The sequence below is a fragment of the Numida meleagris genome, chromosome 7 (genome assembly GCF_002078875.1).
Source record: "Numida meleagris isolate 19003 breed g44 Domestic line chromosome 7, NumMel1.0, whole genome shotgun sequence".
Classification (NCBI taxonomy): domain Eukaryota; kingdom Metazoa; phylum Chordata; class Aves; order Galliformes; family Numididae; genus Numida; species Numida meleagris.
Genome location: NC_034415.1, coordinates 5,613,310 through 5,633,063, shown reverse-complemented (window position 1 = coordinate 5,633,063; position 19,754 = coordinate 5,613,310). Strand labels below are relative to the sequence as shown.

At 49.1% G+C, this 19,754-nt stretch overlaps 2 protein-coding genes across 3 annotated transcripts in view; both read right to left on the bottom strand.

Moving 5' to 3' along the window:
• Positions 1-11,796, bottom strand: part of RXRG (retinoid X receptor gamma) — a 30,453-nt gene extending 18,657 nt beyond the window's left edge. The window contains exons 1-2 of one of the 2 annotated variants that reach the window (XM_021405417.1): positions 11,756-11,796; positions 6,227-6,362 (exon numbers count right to left, since the gene is read on the bottom strand). In XM_021405417.1, coding sequence (XP_021261092.1) covers positions 6,227-6,323 — 97 coding nt within the window. In that variant the 5' untranslated portion in view covers positions 6,324-6,362; positions 11,756-11,796. Of the gene's footprint in view, positions 1-6,226; positions 6,408-11,755 lie in introns of those variants that run through there. The other variant, XM_021405419.1, reaches the window with a different exon arrangement.
• The window catches only part of LOC110402903 (L-selectin-like), a 7,998-nt gene continuing 5,130 nt past the window's right edge, over positions 16,887-19,754 (bottom strand). The window contains exons 6-10 of the mRNA XM_021405501.1: positions 19,146-19,331; positions 18,930-19,037; positions 18,451-18,472; positions 18,287-18,341; positions 16,887-17,941 (exon numbers count right to left, since the gene is read on the bottom strand). Coding sequence (XP_021261176.1) covers positions 18,302-18,341; positions 18,451-18,472; positions 18,930-19,037; positions 19,146-19,331 — 356 coding nt within the window. The 3' untranslated portion in view covers positions 16,887-17,941; positions 18,287-18,301. The remainder of the gene's footprint in view (positions 17,942-18,286; positions 18,342-18,450; positions 18,473-18,929; positions 19,038-19,145; positions 19,332-19,754) is intronic.

Here is a 19,754-nt window from a genome sequence, read left to right as displayed (position 1 = left end):
TTCTCGGAGAAGACACAGCCCATGCAATTGCCTTTAGTGCTGCTGTTTTCCCCAACCACCATTTCTACATCAGTCCCTTATAGGGACAGAGACACTAAAAAAAAGAAACAAGAAAACAACCCACAAACACAAAAACCCTATTAATTTTAGGGCTTCTCTGACTACCCAGACACGAACTACTTACACAAAACTCTGCCCTCTCACCTATCTCTGCAGAAGTCCTGGAAAACTTTCCAAAAGCTTTCTGTTTCCCTGCATCCTGCTCCATTCTTTGCTCTTTTTTTTTTTTTGCTGAATTTTTGTGAGCAAACCATGCTCCCCTCCCCAGCGAGGGCCTGAGCTGGGTGGCACACAGCCAATGGGACAGCCCAGCCCCAGCAGGTACCAGCTCTTGTACGTGCTGACAGCCATCAGAGCTCAGCACATAGCTGGGGAGGTTTTGGGGCACCACCGCCCTGCACCAGGCCATAAAGGGCTCCCACCTGCATCCCCTGGGGAACACATCACAGCCCTTGTGCAGCCAGGGGCTTTGTTTGCTGTTCTCACTCCGTGCATCCCCACATCCATGCTTTTACATTTCCTCCTGCTTCAGCAAGTGCAAAACTCCAGAGACAACCTGTCAATCTCCATCACATCTGGCTGCCTCACATAGTCTATTTATACCAGCCAGGCAAACGTGGATCTTTGAGTTCAAGGTAACATGAGTTATTTCTGCTCTGAGCAGCTACTTTCTCAGGGAAGGAAGGGTTGGAGGCATCCAAGAAGAACAGCTTCCCCTTAGGGGCTGGCAGCCAAACCTCCATGGCTGAGGGCACAGTAGCCATCACCAGCCACAGCCCCATCCTCAAGGACCAAGCCACAGCAGGGGGGACCTGAAAGCCCTGAAGGTTAACATCCATCATAAGAGTCCTCATCCCATTCCCTTACGCATCATACCATGGAGAGGGGAGGCCAACACATCCCATTCCAACCCATGCTCTCTCCAAGTCCACAGCATTAGGCTTGCTCACGTTGAGTTTTTACAGTGAATACTGCTCCTTAACCCTTCTCCAGAAGACCCCAGCCTGTTCTTTGGGAAGGAAATCAGATACCACCAGCTTATAAACATGCCTGTATGAAGGAAGGGAAGGTTTCTCAGTGCTTTGCTGTCTTTTCTAACACATAAAGATCTCACCCATTCCTATAATGACAAGGTCCTCCTGGGGATGGTTCTCCTGAGCTCTGCTACATTTCAGGCAAACCTTGGAGTGAATTTCTACTGCTACAAGCACCTTGATCCAGCACTGCTAGCCTAGCACTATCAGTATGGCCATCCTGGACACTGCAAGCCCCTCAGCTCACCCTACAACGCCTCTGAGCCACCGAGAAAATAAAAGAAGCCCACACCTTTGCCCAACAGCACACCAGCCAACATCGGTCTGAGCCCACCAGCCTGCTGTTTGATATTCAGGACACCGAGCAGCTTCGCCTCGCTCTGACAGATGCACACATCTCTTCCCCACGGGCCCTTCCCCTGGGACCCAGCACTCCGTGGCAGCCAGAGGGAGACAAGCACAACACAGAGCTCAGCCAGAACAGCCCCATGAGATCTGCTCCCCTCAGCACTTCCCCACCTGCGCAGCCAAGGGGCAGGTAAGGAGCCAGCGGCACTGAGCATCCTTTTCCTTATCAACAGCCTCTATCACCTTTCAAAAATACTTTCCTCCTGGAAGCCACACGCTTCCTCTCAAACAGAAAAATCCACTGGTGTTTAAAGACCAAAATTCCCTGTGCCTCAAAGAAAAGAGCAGCCCTGGATTGAGGCTGCAGACCACACCACGCAGAGAGCCAAGGCAGCACAGCAGCGAAGAGCAAATGCATGAAGAGTTGGCAGGGACGTGTGCTGACATTTGCTGGCACCGTCAAATAGCTGCTCTCTGCCCCCAACCTCTTCCCAGTAGAAAGGGAGAGAAGGAAGCGGCGAGTGCCTGCCCACAGCCACATGTTTTGGTCCCGTCTGTTCGAGCCTCTGAGCAGAAGGAGCAGCGCTGTGCAGCAGGAGGAGAGAAAGGGAATGAACTCACATGGGCACAGACATGCATGCTTGAGTGCTTGCGCTGTACCCATGTGCTCTGACTTTGAGAAACCTTCAGCCCTGAGGATGGCTGAGCATCTTCCCCAACACGGAGCTGTCTCTGTTAGCCAAATGCATCCCAGTTGCAAAATCCAGAGGTCTTAAACTTTGCATAGTTTTTTGTTAGCATTTTGGGTTCTCTGCAGCAGCCATTTCCAGCAGATCTGAGGACTACATCCGTATCAGTGAACTCACCATCTTCACAGCACGGGGTCTGTCCTGCCAGCTGTAACCACAGACGTTCCGTCATGCCATTCCCAAGTGCAGGCTGGGAGTCAACACTGGGCAAAGGCTGTTTTCACAAAGAAGTTTTGACAGCTTTTAAGAGCCAAGCCATGCCCACACGAAGCAGGCTGCCCTGTCAGCCTACCCTGGCTTATTTCACCAGCAGAGCCTTTAAATCACAGCTATCTACACACATAACCTCTAACCCAGGATGACACAGCAGCAAGGGAGGATGAGTGTTGACGAACCCTTGGTCAAGTGAAATAGAAGAGTTTAAACAGCTGACACTTACAGGCATGGTTCTCCAACAAACAAATCTCCTATCCGCAGTAGCCCAGAGCTGCACTCACGCCTCTTTCTGGATGAAAATCCAGCAAAGGACACAGTGTGGCTCCCAGGAACCCAAGCAAAGCCAAAAGCAGCTCCTTTACCAGGGCTCCACACCCCTCCTTCTCTAGGAAGCTGCACCTATCTGTGCATCCCCATTACCTCCAGGCAAGCATTTCTCAAAACCTCCTGCACCACCCACAGCCCTCCTCCTTGGGGAGCAGCTTTGCTCTCATCTCTGCTGAGCACCTCATGCAGCATTTTGGCCCGATGAGGACAGCAGCAAGGAGGCGAGACCTTTGCTTGACATGGAGATGCGATGTGACTGCTCCCTGTCCTCCCAGGCTCCAAAGGGCACCTGGCTCCCCATCCCTGGCTGAGCACGCACAGCCGCCCCGGGGCACACACAGCCCTGTGCGTGCCCAGACAGCCGGCTGCTGGCCGGCACATCAGCCCCCATGAGATCACCCTGCCCAGCTCCTGCTCAAACTGTCAGAGCAGGGATTGTATTTTGATATAGACACAGGGCAAAGCCTTTCCCAGCAGCCCCACACCACCGAATGGCACATACATGTTGCAAAGCCAAGGCTGCGGAGTGGGACGGATAGTTTTGCATCTTGACTGGCCAAAGGGTGGTACAGCTGTGGAAGAGCCTAGAACAGGTTCCCCAAGTGCATCCACTTCTCCCTCAGCAGAAATCAGTGCTCTCTTTCGCACCCCCAAAAGCACTTGGAGGGGAATAAGTCCGCTGCTCCAGGGTCACCCTTTGCTTCTGTGCCCATAAGGCCCAAAGGGAACTCATCACAAGGGATGCGGTGGCCCAGTCTGCTTGCAGAACACTTCTCTCCCAACACAACTCCAGCAACTTCATTTGCAAACCCACCCCAAGCACGTCGCCAGGCGCTCCGCTTTCCTGGCTGCCATCCCTCTTCACCTTGCATATGCCTGTAGCAGTTTGCTGGGTTACCCGTTGCAGCTAAAGCAACAACGCTGCAAAAAGAAAACAAAAAAAAAAAAAAAGAAGGGACAAACAAACACGATATTCTGCAGCAATTAGGGCTAAATAGGGAAAAGGGGAGTGGGGAATGAATGGACAATGGGGAGGGCAGGCACGCAGCGGGCTGTGCACAAAGTGTCCTTGGGCAGCCAGGTCTGAGCCAGGCAGTCGGGCTGCACGTAAGGAATTGCAGGGAGATGAAAAGGGTTATTTCAAGAGGTGTAGGGCAGCTCCTGCAGGGCCTCCCTTTCTGCTGGGCTCATCACAGAGCACCCAGCATGGAGCAGCTCCTGTGCTCCCCCTCTCCGAGTCCTTTTGGGTGGCAGGAAGATGCTGGCAAGCAGCAGCGGGGTCCGCTCAGAAGGGAAGGAATCCATTAATCTCCCTGGTAATTACTGCCACATATGGATTTGCACAATTACACTCTGTTAATTGGTTATTACAGGCAAGGCAGGCTGATTGGGTGGAACGGCTGTGCTTTAACCCCTTTGCTACCCCAGCAGGCCGAAACACTGCTCTATCCTCCTGTAACCTTGCTGGTTCCCACGCCAAGGTATGTACAGCCATAGTGAGACAAACTACACCAGGCAGTAGAGGTAAAGCCTTCATAAAATCCCAAAATTTCTGTTGCCACCTCCCTCCCGCTCCCAGGGGCAGCCTCACCACCCCTTCCTAGAGCACCAGAAGCTGTGTGAAAGTCAGGTGTTGCTTAGCACAAGCAAGAAACTCGGGAAGAGCAGAGCCAGGCATCACACGATGCACACAGTGAGAACTTGCATCTCAGCTTTTGGACAGCCCAGCTAGCAACTACAGCAAGAGCAAAGGCAGGAGCCAAGCAGGACCACAGCAAGAGAAGCAGGAATCCAAATCACTTTCTGGCTTTCTGAGTGAAAAAAGGCCTTGGGAGGACCACTCGGAGTTATCAGCTGGAGCAGATCAAGGGGAGACTCAAAACACTTGCAACAAACCCTCAGCAAGGTGCACACACCCCCTCCCCATTCTGCTAGTATTGTGGGGGTCCCTCCTATCACACAAAGTGCAGCATAGGAGAAACCTGTCCCCATCAGTGAGTTAAAGGACTTGATCTCTTGGCTCCCTGCCTTCAATGCAGAAGTTTCTTCCTTGTGCAGAAGCCAGCTTCAAGCTTCACCAGCTGGAGGACCACCCCATCCACCAAAAAGGCAGCATTCCCTCTGAGTGTTTGCAGGCACGTGTGAGCTCAGCTCTGAGGACGAGAAAGGCAAGCGAGCCCACAGCCATGGAACGCTGCTGATCCCTGCCAGAAGCCGGTCCGTGCTGCAAAGTTCAGAGTGAGTCTTCAGAGCTGTCAAAGGGAAGATGGGGCAGAACCCGCAGCCGTGCTTCAAAAGGTCAGTTGGGAAAAGTCAGCAAGGGAAAGCTGCTCGTGTTATTGACAGATGCGGAGAGGAAGGGGCTAACCCAGGAGTACCTGCAAGGTGGCTTTGGCAGTGCACGCTAGGCTTCAACTCTGGGCAGCTGCAGCCAGCAATGAGCCCTTTGTGGATCATTTCCTGACAACAGAGGCTGGGGACAAAGCCTGAAACTGGCAGCAGGCAGCCTCCCTTTGTCCTCAGGGATGAGAGCAGGTTGGTGGGATGGAAGCCCTTCTGGATCTTACAGCCCACATCAGCTCTTTAGGACTCCGAGCCTCAGATATCACTCTCTCTGTCCTTCATCTTCATGCAGACCTATTTGTGCAAGTTTCTTCAAGAAATGGAATTACCTCCATAATCCCAGGCTGAAATGATGCATCCGCTGACTACTGCAGCCATAATTAACTGCCAGGAAAATCAATTCCAGCACTGGTTTACCTGATATACAGGAATCAGCCCAATAACATATCATCAGATGCTAATCAAATTTGATATCGATATATAATGATTAAGGTTGGAAAAGGCCATTAAGATCTTCTAGTCTAACCATCAACATGCCCAATGTGACATATTAACTAAGGAAGCTGCAAGAGACGTTGCCATTTTAAATCACACGTGACTTGGAAATATATAAAGCAACTTAACGTATTCCATTTGGTCAATATATGGTTATACATATACTGTAAAGAGCTCTCGTGCAGGGCAGGTAGTGTGGGTCAGTTCAAAGCACAAACCAGGTTCAAATAGACCTGAGATGAACTGGACCATTTTCACAATTTCCAGTGGAATTCTCTCTCCCCCACCTCACACACATGTACGTGTAAGTATATGTATCTATACACATGCATATTTAATACCTTTGACAAAAAAAAAAAATCAGTATTTATCCAGTAAGAACTTGAGATTTTGAGGAAACACCACTCTGTTAAAAGATTCATCCTCAGAGAAACATCATGACTACGTGTAACCCATCCATGGGCTGATCCCCAGAACTCCTTTAGTATGAGCCATTGCATCCCTCACCCCTAAGCGCAGTCCCCTCTCCAAACCCTGGGCTGGTGTATGCCCATGGGGCTGGGCAAGCACTACATCTCTTGGTGTCCCACCACCCCTCTTGGTTTGTGTACCCAACACACAGCTGATTCGCATGAGGACAAAGCAAGGACTTACAGAAGCGAGGGAAGGAGCCCAACTCCAGGGAGTAAGGAGCCTGCATGCCCGGCTGCATTTCCAGCCCACGTCCTGTCTCTTCAGAAGTCTCAACCATGAAGGGAGGTTTGGGATCAGCTCTCCCATTCACGCCAGGCTGTTGGAGAAGGAGAGGATCAGAGAGAAAGGAGTGCTTGCGCATTACATGGCAGCATCCTCACAATCTGTCCCAAGTTACAAATTTACTTCCCAGACCTTGACCAGGGCTGGAGTTTCCTGTGTTTGCTTTTTGGGCTCCTGTCCCTTAGAGGTGTTGCAATGCCGGGGGGAGGGCTGGCAACACAGGCTGCCTGGAGAAGGCTGTGCAGTGCAAAGGAGTTGGTTCAAAGCAAGAGAAATCATTTCCAGGAAGCAATTTCTTTTGGAACAGGCTACCCAGGGAGGTGGGGGTGTCACCATCCATGGAAGTGTTCAAGAAGCATGGAGATGTGATACTGAGGGACATGGTTTAGTGGGCAGCACTGGAGGTAGGTGAAAGGCTGGACTAGATGATCGTAGAGGTCTTTTCCAACCTTTATAATTCTATGATTCTACCCCTGGCTCTTAATGGAACCAAACCATGCACAACAACTGTCATCCCATCACGAGCGGCCTCAACTCAGCTTTCCTTCTCCTCTCTTGCTTTCTCTCTGCCAGTTGGCCTTTTTTTCCTCTTGTCTGTGAACGTATCTGCTCTACAACAACATTTGCCATTAGGAAGGACACGACATTAGCCACATCCCTGCTGGACTCCAGTGGAGACCAAGCAGAGCTGGCTTTGGCCTCAGTGAAGCTGCCTCAGTGCCGGGGGGGCAGGTGACGAGGAGAAACGTCCTTGTCTGCATACGGGTGACCTGGACAGACCCTTGTCTCCAGCAGGCTTTCAAAAGGCAGCCAGCCTGTGCTGCAACCCATTTGTCTTGCGCTGCAGTCAGATCCCCTGGCTTTGTCCCTGTGCCTGCTTATCTCTATTACACTCAGACCATGCGTGGGCGTCCACCAGCATCTCCTCTCCGTGTTTGGATTTTGCCAGTCCTGATGGAGAGGAGCTACAAGCAAACAACATTCCTCTCCCTGTCTGCACTGATAATCTCAGGAACTCATCTGCCTGCGCTCCCCTCCAGCCTGCGTCAACACCACCGGGGTTGTGGAGGGCAAGACTGCACTGACTGCTGGCCCATCCCGTACACTGTGTGCTGCCCAGCCCAGCACCCCGCACCAGCTGAGTCAGACCAAGGAGGGGTTCCTGAAAGTCTCCTTCTCCTGGATTTCTCCATGGTTAGGGCAACAAAACACACAGGTCCCAGAGTGCAAAGTGATCTTGAGACTTCTCCTGCTAGAGGCTTTCAGGAATTGAAGCCTCACCGTTGACGTCAGGTCCTCAGGTCAACAAATAGAGCCTTGCTAGTTCAATGCACCTTGCAGATCCGCTCAGGTTTGCTTCTCCACATCCCACAGTCTGCATGACTTCTGTGCTCTGAGCGGCAGTGCTCAGATCCCTCCTGCATTCCCTTCCTCAGACCAAACGTATCACAGCAGATGCCAGGGCGTGGAGCTGCTCCAGAAATCAGGCTGCAGCGTTAGGTGGCACAGCTTTAATTACACAGACGGAGCCAGGAGAAAGGCTACAAAATACCACTCCTCCAAAAACTGAAGCCTCCACTCCGAGCAGAAGCAGCAGGACATGAACTCTGCCAGCGCACAAAGGAGCTGAATCAATGTCCTGCTGCTACAGCCCAGCAAAATAAGCTAATGATGGACAGGACTGCAGGTTTTCATACGGGAGGGAAGGATTTACAGTGATACCAAAGGAATTATTTCAGCCCCACAGTGACAATACCCACCCGCTTCCTTATTATATTTTATTGATCTTGCCCTAAATACACGTGGCTGGAGGAAATGATGCATAAATTACTAACGAGTTAATTTCTTGCTCTGACACAGGCTCACAACAGCCCTTTGAAGGGGAACCAGGAAAGACAATGTGTGAAAGGATAAAGGCAATGAGACAAGCTTGGATGTAATAATCCCATGTGAATGATTATTGCTGCAACTAATGTAATCTAATAATGAAGAATTTATGCCAGATGTCCCCCGGAATATGCCAGGCAGACTCAGGATTCAGCAGTGGATCCATTTCTAAGGAAACCTCGTTAGGAGGAAAAAAATGCTGTTGTTTGTTCATCAACTGAGGGCCTGTAGACCTTATAGACAGATTTGCAATAGGAGCATGCCTTGCAAAGCTTCCATAGAGCACGTTCCTTAGGCCTGATTTCAAGTTTGCCTTCAGGTGTAGCTTAGGATGTTGGGTTTGGGGTCAGCCTGTTTCAAAAGCTAGCCCTTGTCCCAAGCCAGAGCCACCAGCTGCACATCTCCCAAGGGTGCAGATGGAGGTGCAAGGAGGACAGGTGAATGAAGAGAGGAAAATTGCCTCCTGTTTATTTTCACTGTGCATCCTTCCTGCTCCCACCAGGATATCAGACCAGAGCTCCATCCCTGTCCTGGGGCACAGCACACCCCACACACTCCTTCCTTTGCACAAGCTGCAGTACATGGGGACACTATAGCAGGTAGAACACTGGCTGCTGCAGAACAGGTACATCTCCCTCTTGGCTCATGCTATTTAGAAGGCTGTTCTGCAGGTTGGGCATGGGACTGGTGGAGCGCTGCCAACTATCCAAGTGTTTCATGAAGACCTGACACAGACCAAAATTTTCACCCAAAGTGTAGACCAGAGCTGGGATGATTTGTTATTTCCAATCAGCACCAAAGGGATGCAGCAGAGCTGGCATATCAAGGTATGAGGACAGCATTGCCAATGGGCACTGATTTCCAAGGCAGCGTGTTAGGCAATCACAGCCAAACCACAGACCTGACATCAATGCTTCCTCTTCATTCAAAAATACACAGGATAATGTTAAAAAAAAAAACAAACAACAGGCACAAACCACACCTTTCATGCTCCCTCCTTCCTTCTCTTAGCTTATTCATCACCTTTTTGAAGGCATTTCATACCATAATCCCAAACATCTATTCCAGTCACGTGGTTTGAGCTGCTCTTCATAATCGTTCCTTTTAACTATTGTTTTTTAAATAGCTTCAATAAGAAGAAAGGGGAAGGGAAGCTTTGTCAAGATCCAGATCCACTCAAACACAAAACATGCCATCCAACTTCAAAGATCTGTTTAAGCCCCATTAACTCAGCTGGGACTTCACATCTTGTTCATTAGTTGTTTTTGCAGAAAACCTGGAGAACTCCACAATGAACCTGCCTGACTCCTGCACTGAGTCACAGCCCTGTGTGAGCATGGCTTGATCGTGTCAACATCAGTGCCTCGGTGCTCGTCCCGTGGTCCTCCTTTGTCAGCCCATCTGATAGCATGGGCTGCTCATCTATGTCGAAATCTATTTGACAGGGGCTCTTTGATCTGCCCATACACTGCTTTTTTATTCTAACAGGCCCACAGCAATAGCTCCAAAGGACTTTGAAAACAAAAACACAAACATAGCTGCACTTGGGACTTGCAAACCCCGGTTTTAGCCCCTTTATATGTCAGATGCCACCGGGCCCAGAAACAACTTGCAAACAGGACCCAAGACCAGGCCTAATTTTAGTAAGCCTTTGGGCTCCAGGTCCTCTGACTGTGCTTGCTTTGATGAAACATGATCCTAGGATGAAAGAAAGCAAAAACCCAGCTGGCACCTGTCGGGAGGGCAGGGAGAGAGAATCTGGCAGACAGGAGGTTCCTACGGAGATTGCCAACACTACTACATGTCTGTTTTGCTTTTTGGGCAGCACGACGATTCCGAAGGTGATAAACATTTGGCTTGGCTGGCCAGACAAGATGTGCCCACATCAGATACCGCGCTCTCCCTCCTTTCTCGCTAGCGACTCCGCACCTCTCAGGCAGCCCCTTCTGTTGTGCTTCAGGTCACTGAGATGCAGAGAGCATCCAGGCTCTGCTGGAGCAAAGCACATCGGTGGGAAGAGCTGCTCCCTTGTTAAGCATGGGCCAGCTGGCTGGGCTGCATCTGGACAACTGATTTCGAATGTCAGTCTGCAGCACAATGCAAGGATTTTCATTGCAGGACAAGTCTGAACCTCAGGCAACCCTGAGGTTACTGAAGTCTTTTTAGGAACGCGGCTTTATTTACCATTCAGTGACAAATCTTTAAATGGGGAGTGGTTTTTTCTTCCCCCAAATACTTTCAATGTGGAAGAGTGATTCTTTAAAGCAAGAAAGCTTGTTATTACCTGAGCATCAAAAGAGGTTAGTAAAGACTGTTGACTCTCCTTTTCATTGTTCTGCAATGCTGAGGAATCCCCTACAACCCAGTTACGCTCTTCAACCAAAGAGCATTTGGAAGGTTCCCTGCAATCTCTTCCTATAAATACCTATTGGTTTCACCCTGCTATCAAGCATGCAGGTGAGCTGCCTCAACCCACTCAGCCAACCACCTGCAGCTGGGATGTCTCATTGCCCCTGCAGCAGCAATCAGCATCCTCTGATGGAGGGCAGGCAGGCGGGTCAAAGCACTGCTTTCAAACCCTATCTCTTACCCCCACAGTCTCCTCAGAGAAGCCTACAGCATCTCTAGGGCAGCACATCTTAGGCATGAGCCACTGGCTAGGTTTTATGGAGGTGATCTGGACAGCGGGGCCCCTTTTATGAAGGAAGGGGCTGCTGATAGCATTACTGCGTCTGCACTCTGTCACAGACCAGTGCTTGCCTGCACCGGAAGCAACACACGAGGCAAACACGCAGACCTTGGTGGAAGCTACAGCAATTAGGTTAATGAAGAGCTGGGGCTGTCCCATATGTTCTCTGATCTGTTGTTCTTTGAGTGCCATACTGCACCTGTTCCCACAGCATCCAGAGACCTCAAAGGCATGGATTTGCCTGCACCAGACACGGGAGCAGAAGGACAACTGATACAGATTGCTGGCATAATGTGGAGGCAGAAGTGGCTCAGATTTAGCCATCAGTGATGCTAGGAAATAAAACTCAGTGCTCATCCCTCCAAGCCAACGCAGCTAATAGCCCTAGCTTGGGATTTCTGAAATAGCTGGAGCTTCAGACACCAAACTGCTCCAACTATCCAGGAGCTGTGGACCCAGGTCCCTGGAACTCCTTGGAGCATCCCTGCAGCTGCCCAGGCCCCACTCAGAAAGCCCCTGATTTTTGCACAGGGTCGCAGTGCACAGTGCTAGCTTCCACCTGCAGTGCCACCACTTGCAGCAAGGGACAGAGAATCGGTGACTTCTCAGAGCCCCTCAGATCTCACTTCCTAGGATCCTCTGACAAGTTCTTTCCCCGGGTGCAAGCTCAGAGAAAAAAATACTCTTCAGAGATAGCTTTGCTCATTACGAAGTATAGGGGAGTCCATATTCCCAAAACACTTCCAAGACAGCAATGACAGCAGAGCAGCAAAGTCCTAAGCTGCAGCAAGTGAGAACTTGCTCAAATACAAGAGCTGTAAGCACAGAAACAGAGGAAAGAAGATGCTTACCTTCAGAAGTCCTCAGATACACAGGGATCTCCAGGAAAAATAAAAATAAAAACAACAACAACAAAAAAATCCTTGTGTCCACTGCCAACACTTAAATGAGGTCTGGGAAGGGGTGGAGCCAGGAGTGACTTCAGTCACTCGGGTGCAAGGCATGCACCTGAGCTCCCCTGGGTTGGCCCTGCCTTCCCCCTAGGTGCTCCGTCACTGCTTCAAGCAGTGGTTCAGCATTTCTGCTACAGCGGGCACGGTGGGGATGGGTTGCTGATTGAAGTAGATGATCTTAGTGGTCTTTTCCACCTTAATGATTCCACTATTTCTCAGAGGCAGATCACTTTCTGCAGCTAGGCTTCAGTGCTGACATGAAATCAGGGAGTATCTGCCATTTGCAACCATTGCTGCCTCCTGCTCGAACATGAGTACAGTTCTTCAAAAGTCCCCAGAGCTGTCACTATTTCCATGGCCAAAGGGCTGACGTTCAAGGCAGCACACAGGGAAGGATGGTCATTCACCATTTAATGAGGCAAGAACCAAAACCTGCAAGGAAACAGGAAGTAAAAGTGACAAAAGAGAAGCACGGGCCAGCCTGCTGTTCGTGTGCGCACAGGAACATTTGTGCATTATGAGCTTCCTCTGGCAGCATCTGAAACACTCATCAGCACTGAAAGGAACCGCCCATGGTCTCGGTGCAGCCAAACTGAACAAATGCTGCCTGCAGTCTGGGTAAAACTGTGTTCTCTGCACTCAACATGGCTTCGATGAGCGAGGTGTTTGTTTCTAAGTAATTACAGTTGCTGCACAGGAAACTTTTTACCTCCAGTGGGTTTTAAAATCTGGATTTTAAAGTCAGTGTTAGGGAAGACAGGGAGTTTTTAACCTTCTGGCATGTCAGCTGGGATTTTGCACCACTCTGAGCAAAACCTATGCCCTCTGCTCCAACTGGGCAATGAAATGGAGCTGAATATTTGCGAAGAAAAGCTAACAGAGGGAAAAGAAAATGAAGCAGATTCATCTGTACTGACCCCAGCAGTGGTATCTCCCTGCCCTAGTTCAAAGGAGCAGAGTGATAAATGCATTCAGATGAACAGCTGGCCTGGCTCTGGTGCGAATGAGCCACCAACCTGAGCAAACTCTGCATGAACAGGATGTCTGAGTAGTGCATGCAAAATGCACTGTGGCTTTGCCAGTTACCCACAGAATGCAAACTGCCACTGTCCCTCCAAAGGCACGTGGTGAGGGTCTCTCAGCTCTGCTCACACCCTACCCCCACCAAACCTGCGGCCATTCTATACGTTTGATAATTCAGCCTCTGCCAACACGTGAAAATAATATCATATACTCCATCTGGTTGCTTCCAACACTTGTGTCCTGGTCAAAAGAGAGTCAATGTGAGGCAGCAAGGGTTTGCTCTGTTCTCCCACTCTGCCCACTGCAGTGACCCTGGCATCAGCTGCGGCAAGGAATGGGAAAGGAACTCGCTGAGGATGGGATAGGACCATCTCTCTCTTAGGACAGGACTTTCTAGAACTACTCCTGCTGTCATTTTGGCTAAAACAGTGTCATTTTGGCTAAAATAGTATCATTTCCCTGTGGCACATTTCGTTATCCAAGTGAACCCAGCATTTCACCATGTCTGATTTGTACATTATCTGAATTGTTTGCGCTGATCTGAGATAAGATGAAGGGGGGGCATCACTGCTTCGTGCAGCGTTGGCTGCGCTGTAGTTCGCTCTTGGTGTAGGTCAGGCTGGGCTCGATTTCCCAAGATCCCAAAGAGAAAACATCCTGCCTGACTGCAGCCCCTCCTTTCCCAGAAACCGCACTGTGGAATAAGCCATGAATGCATTGTTTCCGTCTTCCCTTTAACCCTTTACCTTCCATCCAAGTGCTCCATGACAGAGGCCCGCTCCAGCAGGCGTGGATTCAGTGTGCTCCCTCCTCCTGCCCACTCAAAGGCTGTCAGAAGCCCAAAATGACAGCAGCACTGGAGTGCCAGAAGCAAGCAAGTCACCTGCAATTTCACACCTGCCTTTGCTGCCTTTGTGGCAGCTGGTGAGGCGAGAAGCTGATGAAGGTCCCACTTGGCCCAGGCTGAAAGTCAAAGCAACTGTTGGGCCTTTCAGGAAACGTCCTTTCCTGAAGTGGGAAGGCAGGTAGAAAACCTGCTGGCAGCTGCCTGGGGGCATCTGCTGCCTTGCCGAGGAGGCATTTGTGCTTTTTTTTTGCCCTGTTCTTGGCAGTATTCCTGAGCTGGAAAAAGCATTGGCCATCATCAGCTGTGTAAGCACTTTCTGGGCAGTGGATTTCTTTCTTACCGCTGGAGCCACAGCTCAACTGTGCTGGCCAAGTCTGCCTCTCTCCTAGGCGAGATTTAACAGCAATAACCACCTACCAATTTTGACTCCGCTGGCCAAGTTTAACCTGCAGTTTTCCTTGTTTCACCCTGGAGGCATGCATGAGAGAGGCCATAAACTGAGATAGGGAGCCCCGTAATATGACTGTGCAAATGTTAGAGGCTGGACTGTGATACCTGTGACTGTTCTACCCTCTGCTAGGCTTTTTCTGCCTAATACCAACAGCAGGTTGGCCTGCCGGCCTGTGGGCAAGGCCACACTGTACTTCTCATTTGCTGTGAGATACGGCTCCCAGGGAGCAACTGTCTTAAGTTCTTATTTGTCCCTAACCAACAGCTCTAGCACTCACCATAGCACCCTACTCCTCTGGGCCCCTGGGCTGAAGACCCCTCACAGGGTGCCCACCAGCAGCTGCACATTAGCAGCATGCTCAGGCCAGGAAGCAGCAGCCAGTGTCACTGCAAGAACCAGGGGAATGCAAACAGGAGCAAGACTCGAGACAGAAAACAGACTCACAAAGGGCTTGAGCACAGACACTGCACGTCGCGGTCTGGCCTCCCAGCCCTAATACCCTCTGACAGCTCCCAGAGCAGGAGCTGGGCAGGTTAGTGATTTGATCATGACTCCAACTCTTGCAGGAGCTTCAGAGTTCCTGCTGCCAGTCCTCAGCAAAGCACGCGAGGAGCTGCAAAGACTGGCAGCCTCTGGAGCCTGTAGCAGTGACCTACCTTTGTGAGCTAAGAATTGCTGGCCAAATGCTGGGTCCAGTCCAGCCCTTGAAAACCGGAGCTCTGGAAGGCAGCTTCAGCCAGGCCCTGGTAAATGGCTGCTTGTTTGACGGCTAATTGCTTATGAAAATACAAGGCACAATCCCAATGTGGGCAGGGCTTGCGCTGCCCGAATCACCAAAGGACAGAGACACCTACCCCAAACCAAACACTACTTGTCTTTGCATCCTTAAGTAAAATTTTGTCTCTAAGTCTTCTTCTGCCAGGCTGCAGGTGCAAAAAACTAAAGCCACCTGGATAGCTCAGTTCATCAGCAATGTGTTAAGCTGTGCCACAAAAGCCATCCCCTCAACAAGCAGCAAACATGCAGAGCTATGAAAAGACTTGTCCCTCCCAGTTAATGTCACCTTCACAGCTTCCATAAGTCACAGAACAAGCAGATCTCTATTCCAAAACAAGATGCCAGGCAAAGCAAGGATCCTGTTCTGAGCAATGCCATGGGCCCAATTGGGAACTGAGGAATTTAAGGGAAATAGAACAACAGGAGATAAGGAAAGTTCCTCCAGCAAAGAATGCGTGGACCTTTGGTGGTCCCACGGCAGTATGCAAAATACAACAGCGGTATGAAGCGAGTGCCTTGCAGCAAATATCCCCATGGCCACTCTTGCCAGAGCAGGATCTTAACAGACAGCAAATGACAGAAGAGATGTGTTCATGGTCTCTGTGACAGAGATGTGCTCATCACACTCTCTGAAGATCTTATAGGCCTGGACATGCCATGACATCACAGCTGGTAATTTCATACTGTCATAGAACCATTCAGGTTGGAAAAGGCCACTAAGATCATCTAGTCCAAACATCAAGCCGTCGCCATCTCTTTTCTGATAAGAAGAGTCCTATAAGATCCCAGGAGAAGTAAAGGAAAACTGCTAGAAGCACTAGCTCCAATCAGCTCCTGGGGGAGAAGCTGGGCAGCCCCATTTGAAAGGTAGGAGCCGTGCCGGCCTGAGCAGCTGTCTCCAGAGGATGCTACAGGACTGTGCGTGTAGAGGACAACAACAAGGACAGGCTGGGAGACCCATGTGGTGGTTTAGCTCTCAAAACAGCTCCTGCAGGGATTCAGAGCGGGGCGTTTCGGGCTAATCTCTACATCCCCTCAGGGAACCTGAAGGATTACTGCTCTGCATCTGCTCACACGGTTGGGCCCCACCTTGTCAAGGCGGGGGGAAGCGCTGGCAGCCGCTCTCGGTTTGTTAATCGGTTTGGGATAAACAGCAATGGACCCTGTTCATCGTGGTGCAGCAACCTCTGACTGTCTTTGCTCGCTGGCCTGATGGCTTCTCTCGAGCCTTCCCTAGGGCTGGAGAGCACCTCATCAGGGGCCAGCTCCTGGCAGCTGCTACAGCCACAGTGCAGCTTCCTGGGATGCTTCAGGGGCTGAGGAAGGGCAACCACAGCAGCACCTGGCCACCCCTGGAACCCGGCCATCACTACCCCAGGGCAGTCTTTGTTACAGCCCAAGACAGGGCGGGAGCGGAGGTCCCTGGAAAGCAGTCACCACAGATCCCCAGAGCTGTGCTTTCACCAGCTAGCCCACGCTCTCCCAGCCCTCTCTTAACTTCCCAGCAGAAAAGGCCGCAAAGACCTGTAAGAGCTAAGCGGTTTGTGCTGTTAACTGTGCACCAAGGTCACCCACTTGCTTTTCCTTCTGCTCTCCTCTCCCTCCTGAGCACGCATCTCTCAAAGCTCACTGCTGGTCCAAGCAGTTTCTTTACGGGATGCATTGCTGAGCCTTCCTTCTTCCTTTCAGGACCAGGAATGCTGGGTTTCAGTCCAGCTATGGCTGTGCTGGCTCCCAGGTAGTCAGTGCCATCTGCCGGCTGCTCTCTCCTTGATGACTACAAAAACATGAAAAGCTAAATAAAGAGCGCAAGCTTCCAGCCTTACGATTTAACCATCTTCCCCCCACACCCTGACCTTCTGCTGCTGAAGACATATTCACAGGGCACCTTTAAAAGATGGGCATTTTCAGAACGGGAGCATTATGTTTGAAACGTTTTATTAAATACTGTTACAAATAGGACAATACACATCAGATTCGAAGTCAAGCAGAGATGTTTAATTTATAACTTAAACATAACTTAAGACTCTCATTTGAAGTCCTTTAACAGCTTAATAAGTCACACTTGCAACATATATAAAAATCTGAGGCTTCTATTTTATCTGTAAATTATGTTCATAAGATTACATGCCTGCGTATTTCTGACTTATTTTAAAATGGCCTGGGCCCAGAACAGGGACACAAAGCTACTTAGGAACAGGTGTTTTAAATACATTTGCTGTTAACAGCTCAGAAATATCCACAGTAAAACTTACACAACAAATTAAATGTTTACATTCACATCTGTATTACAGTGCACAATCCCATGGGGATGAGAACTTCCGATCTACTTGCTGCATTCAGAAACCAGAGTACCTAGTACAAGCACTACCATTCCCAGTGCCATCAACAAGAAGTTAAGTCCAAAGGCTTTCTGGAACACGCAGCAGAAACCCAGATAATTGCCTGTATCATTTCAGGCATAGTTATGTCTGGGAACATCTTAATATAAAATGACCTCAACAATAAGCCAGATCAATGGCTTCAAAGCAATTCAGAGAATGTTTTTAACCCCAATTATTTTGTTTCTGCAAGTATAGCCCATATGTCTCCAAAGGAGACATCTCCTGCAGTGTAATAAGTGATGTGAAATAATGCATGTCTTCACCTCACCTAGGTACCTCACCTAGCAGACCAGAGGAGAAACCAGCCTCCTCCTTAGGCAGCAGCTTACTATTTGCTCACCATCTGGACAAGACATGGCAAGCTCCCAGTTATGATAACTACATGACTGAATGTAGACAGTATTTTGCCAGAAGGCCAGAGTTTTGCTCTCTGCTTGTTTGTCTTCTGTGGAAATACCAGACAGCTTGAGTTCAAAATCTGAGCAATACACAAGGTGAATCGTCTTGTCAGCAAGAGGTAAAAACATCTGGTCAGCTGCTGATCTGCATGCAGTTTCATTTCCTGAAAATCTCTCAGACATAAGTAAAGGTGGCTTCAATTCCTGCGGAGAGAAGAACATTCCTCTATAAATTGGAAAAACTGGCATAGATTTGTACTTGCTCTCATGTCAGAGGAATTTTGTATGCAGCAGGAAGCAAAAATGTACCAAAATGCTCCTAATATTGTATACAGCTAGACAGACAGCATAGCACAATAATCCTTTAGGAGCTGAGTAACCACTTCTAAATCAATAAATCTATCACTTTCCTTAGGAACGCTGATGCAACGGCAAAATGCACGTTAGGTACCACAAAGAATATATTGCTGTTTTTGCAATTGTGTAGCAATTAGCAAATTGTGATTAGAAGGAAGAGAATTTGGGAATGCAGCTATCTCGTGTGCTTACCTGAAACTCCTGGAGTTAGACATTCTGGCATTCAGTAGTGAGGTGCTGACAGCTGCTATGAAAACAGAAATGAGAAGTACTTTAGTGACAACTGTTCTGTACCTAGAGGATTTTAGCAAAGTGATTGCAATGCTTTTCATGCTGCTTTTTGAGACACAACTTACCTGGCAGGAGTGAATTTCTTTACTGCAAGAAGAAAAAGAAAAAATATTAGCATTTCAAGATGAAAGCCATCTCTTGCAATTTTTTTTTCCTATTAAAAACTCCTATCTGAATATTTGATAAAAAGCCATTCATCTAGCAACAGAAATCTCTCAGCTAGTTATTACTATATTGTCATTAGCCCCAATTCAAACTCTCATTCACTTTCCCTGGCAGTAATTACTGATGAATAGCCATTGGCTTTCCCCCCCCTAATTCTTGCTTTATTAATTATTTTTTAACTCTTTCGGATTTTTAAATGTTCATCCTAAAACCAAACATGTCACACATGCAGGCTTCCTGAAGGTAATTTTGGGATTTGTTTACGAGAATATTTTCACTTTTTCAAAAAGCAAAGGTTTGGGGTTTGGAGGTTTTTCCTCCCCACCAAACAAATTTCAGGAAGGTAAATAGAATGAATGGGAACAGTCCAATTGCTCACCTTTTCTTCGTAACCGTTTTGCAAGCCAGAAGAGGAACGATGCTGTGGCAAGCAGAGAGGTACCGGTGGCTGCTATGCCCACAGTGACATAGCCAACTTGTTGAGAAGCTGAAAGAAGGAAAAAAGTTACAGTGAGATCTCCTCTACCCTTCTGTACCTCCTACTTTGGCCAGGAACCTAGTGACATCTTTTTCTGGCTAGTCAAAGATAGAATACCTTCACATGTGGGCAGACTGGCACTCCAGTTTCCTGAATGACTGCACTCAAGAACATGAGATCCATTGAGATTCCATCCTTCTAGGCAGCTGAAGTGGCAGGCTGTGTTATATGTGAAGTTCCCAGTACCATGTATGCAATCCATAGAGCCTTTCTCAGGAGACTTCAGCGGTTCACACTGTACAACTGAAATACGGAAAAAAAATGGTTGAGTCATAAAGGCCTTTCCTGTCTTTGACCCTGCTGTTTGCACTAGTAAATGTACACTGTACATTCAAAATCGTTTGAAGTTGGGGTGGGAAGAATTCAGAAAGGCACGAGCAGGCAGTTTGAAAGCAGGGCAGGTCACTGCTGAAAGCTTAAGAGATAGCACAGACATTAGCTTGGTGCAGGTCAGAATAAAATGCTCCTCTTTTAGCTGACAAGAGGATGTATCCTGCCAAGAGCTAACCTCTGCTGACGCCATGATATTACCTTGCACATCTAATCAGTGCAGGATGTTGACTGAATTGAGCACGGACTCTCAGGGAATAGGATTTCAGAGTATTGCAGAGTGACAAGAAAACATTTTCCAACCCAGTAAATCTCACCTTTGCATTTTGGGAATGG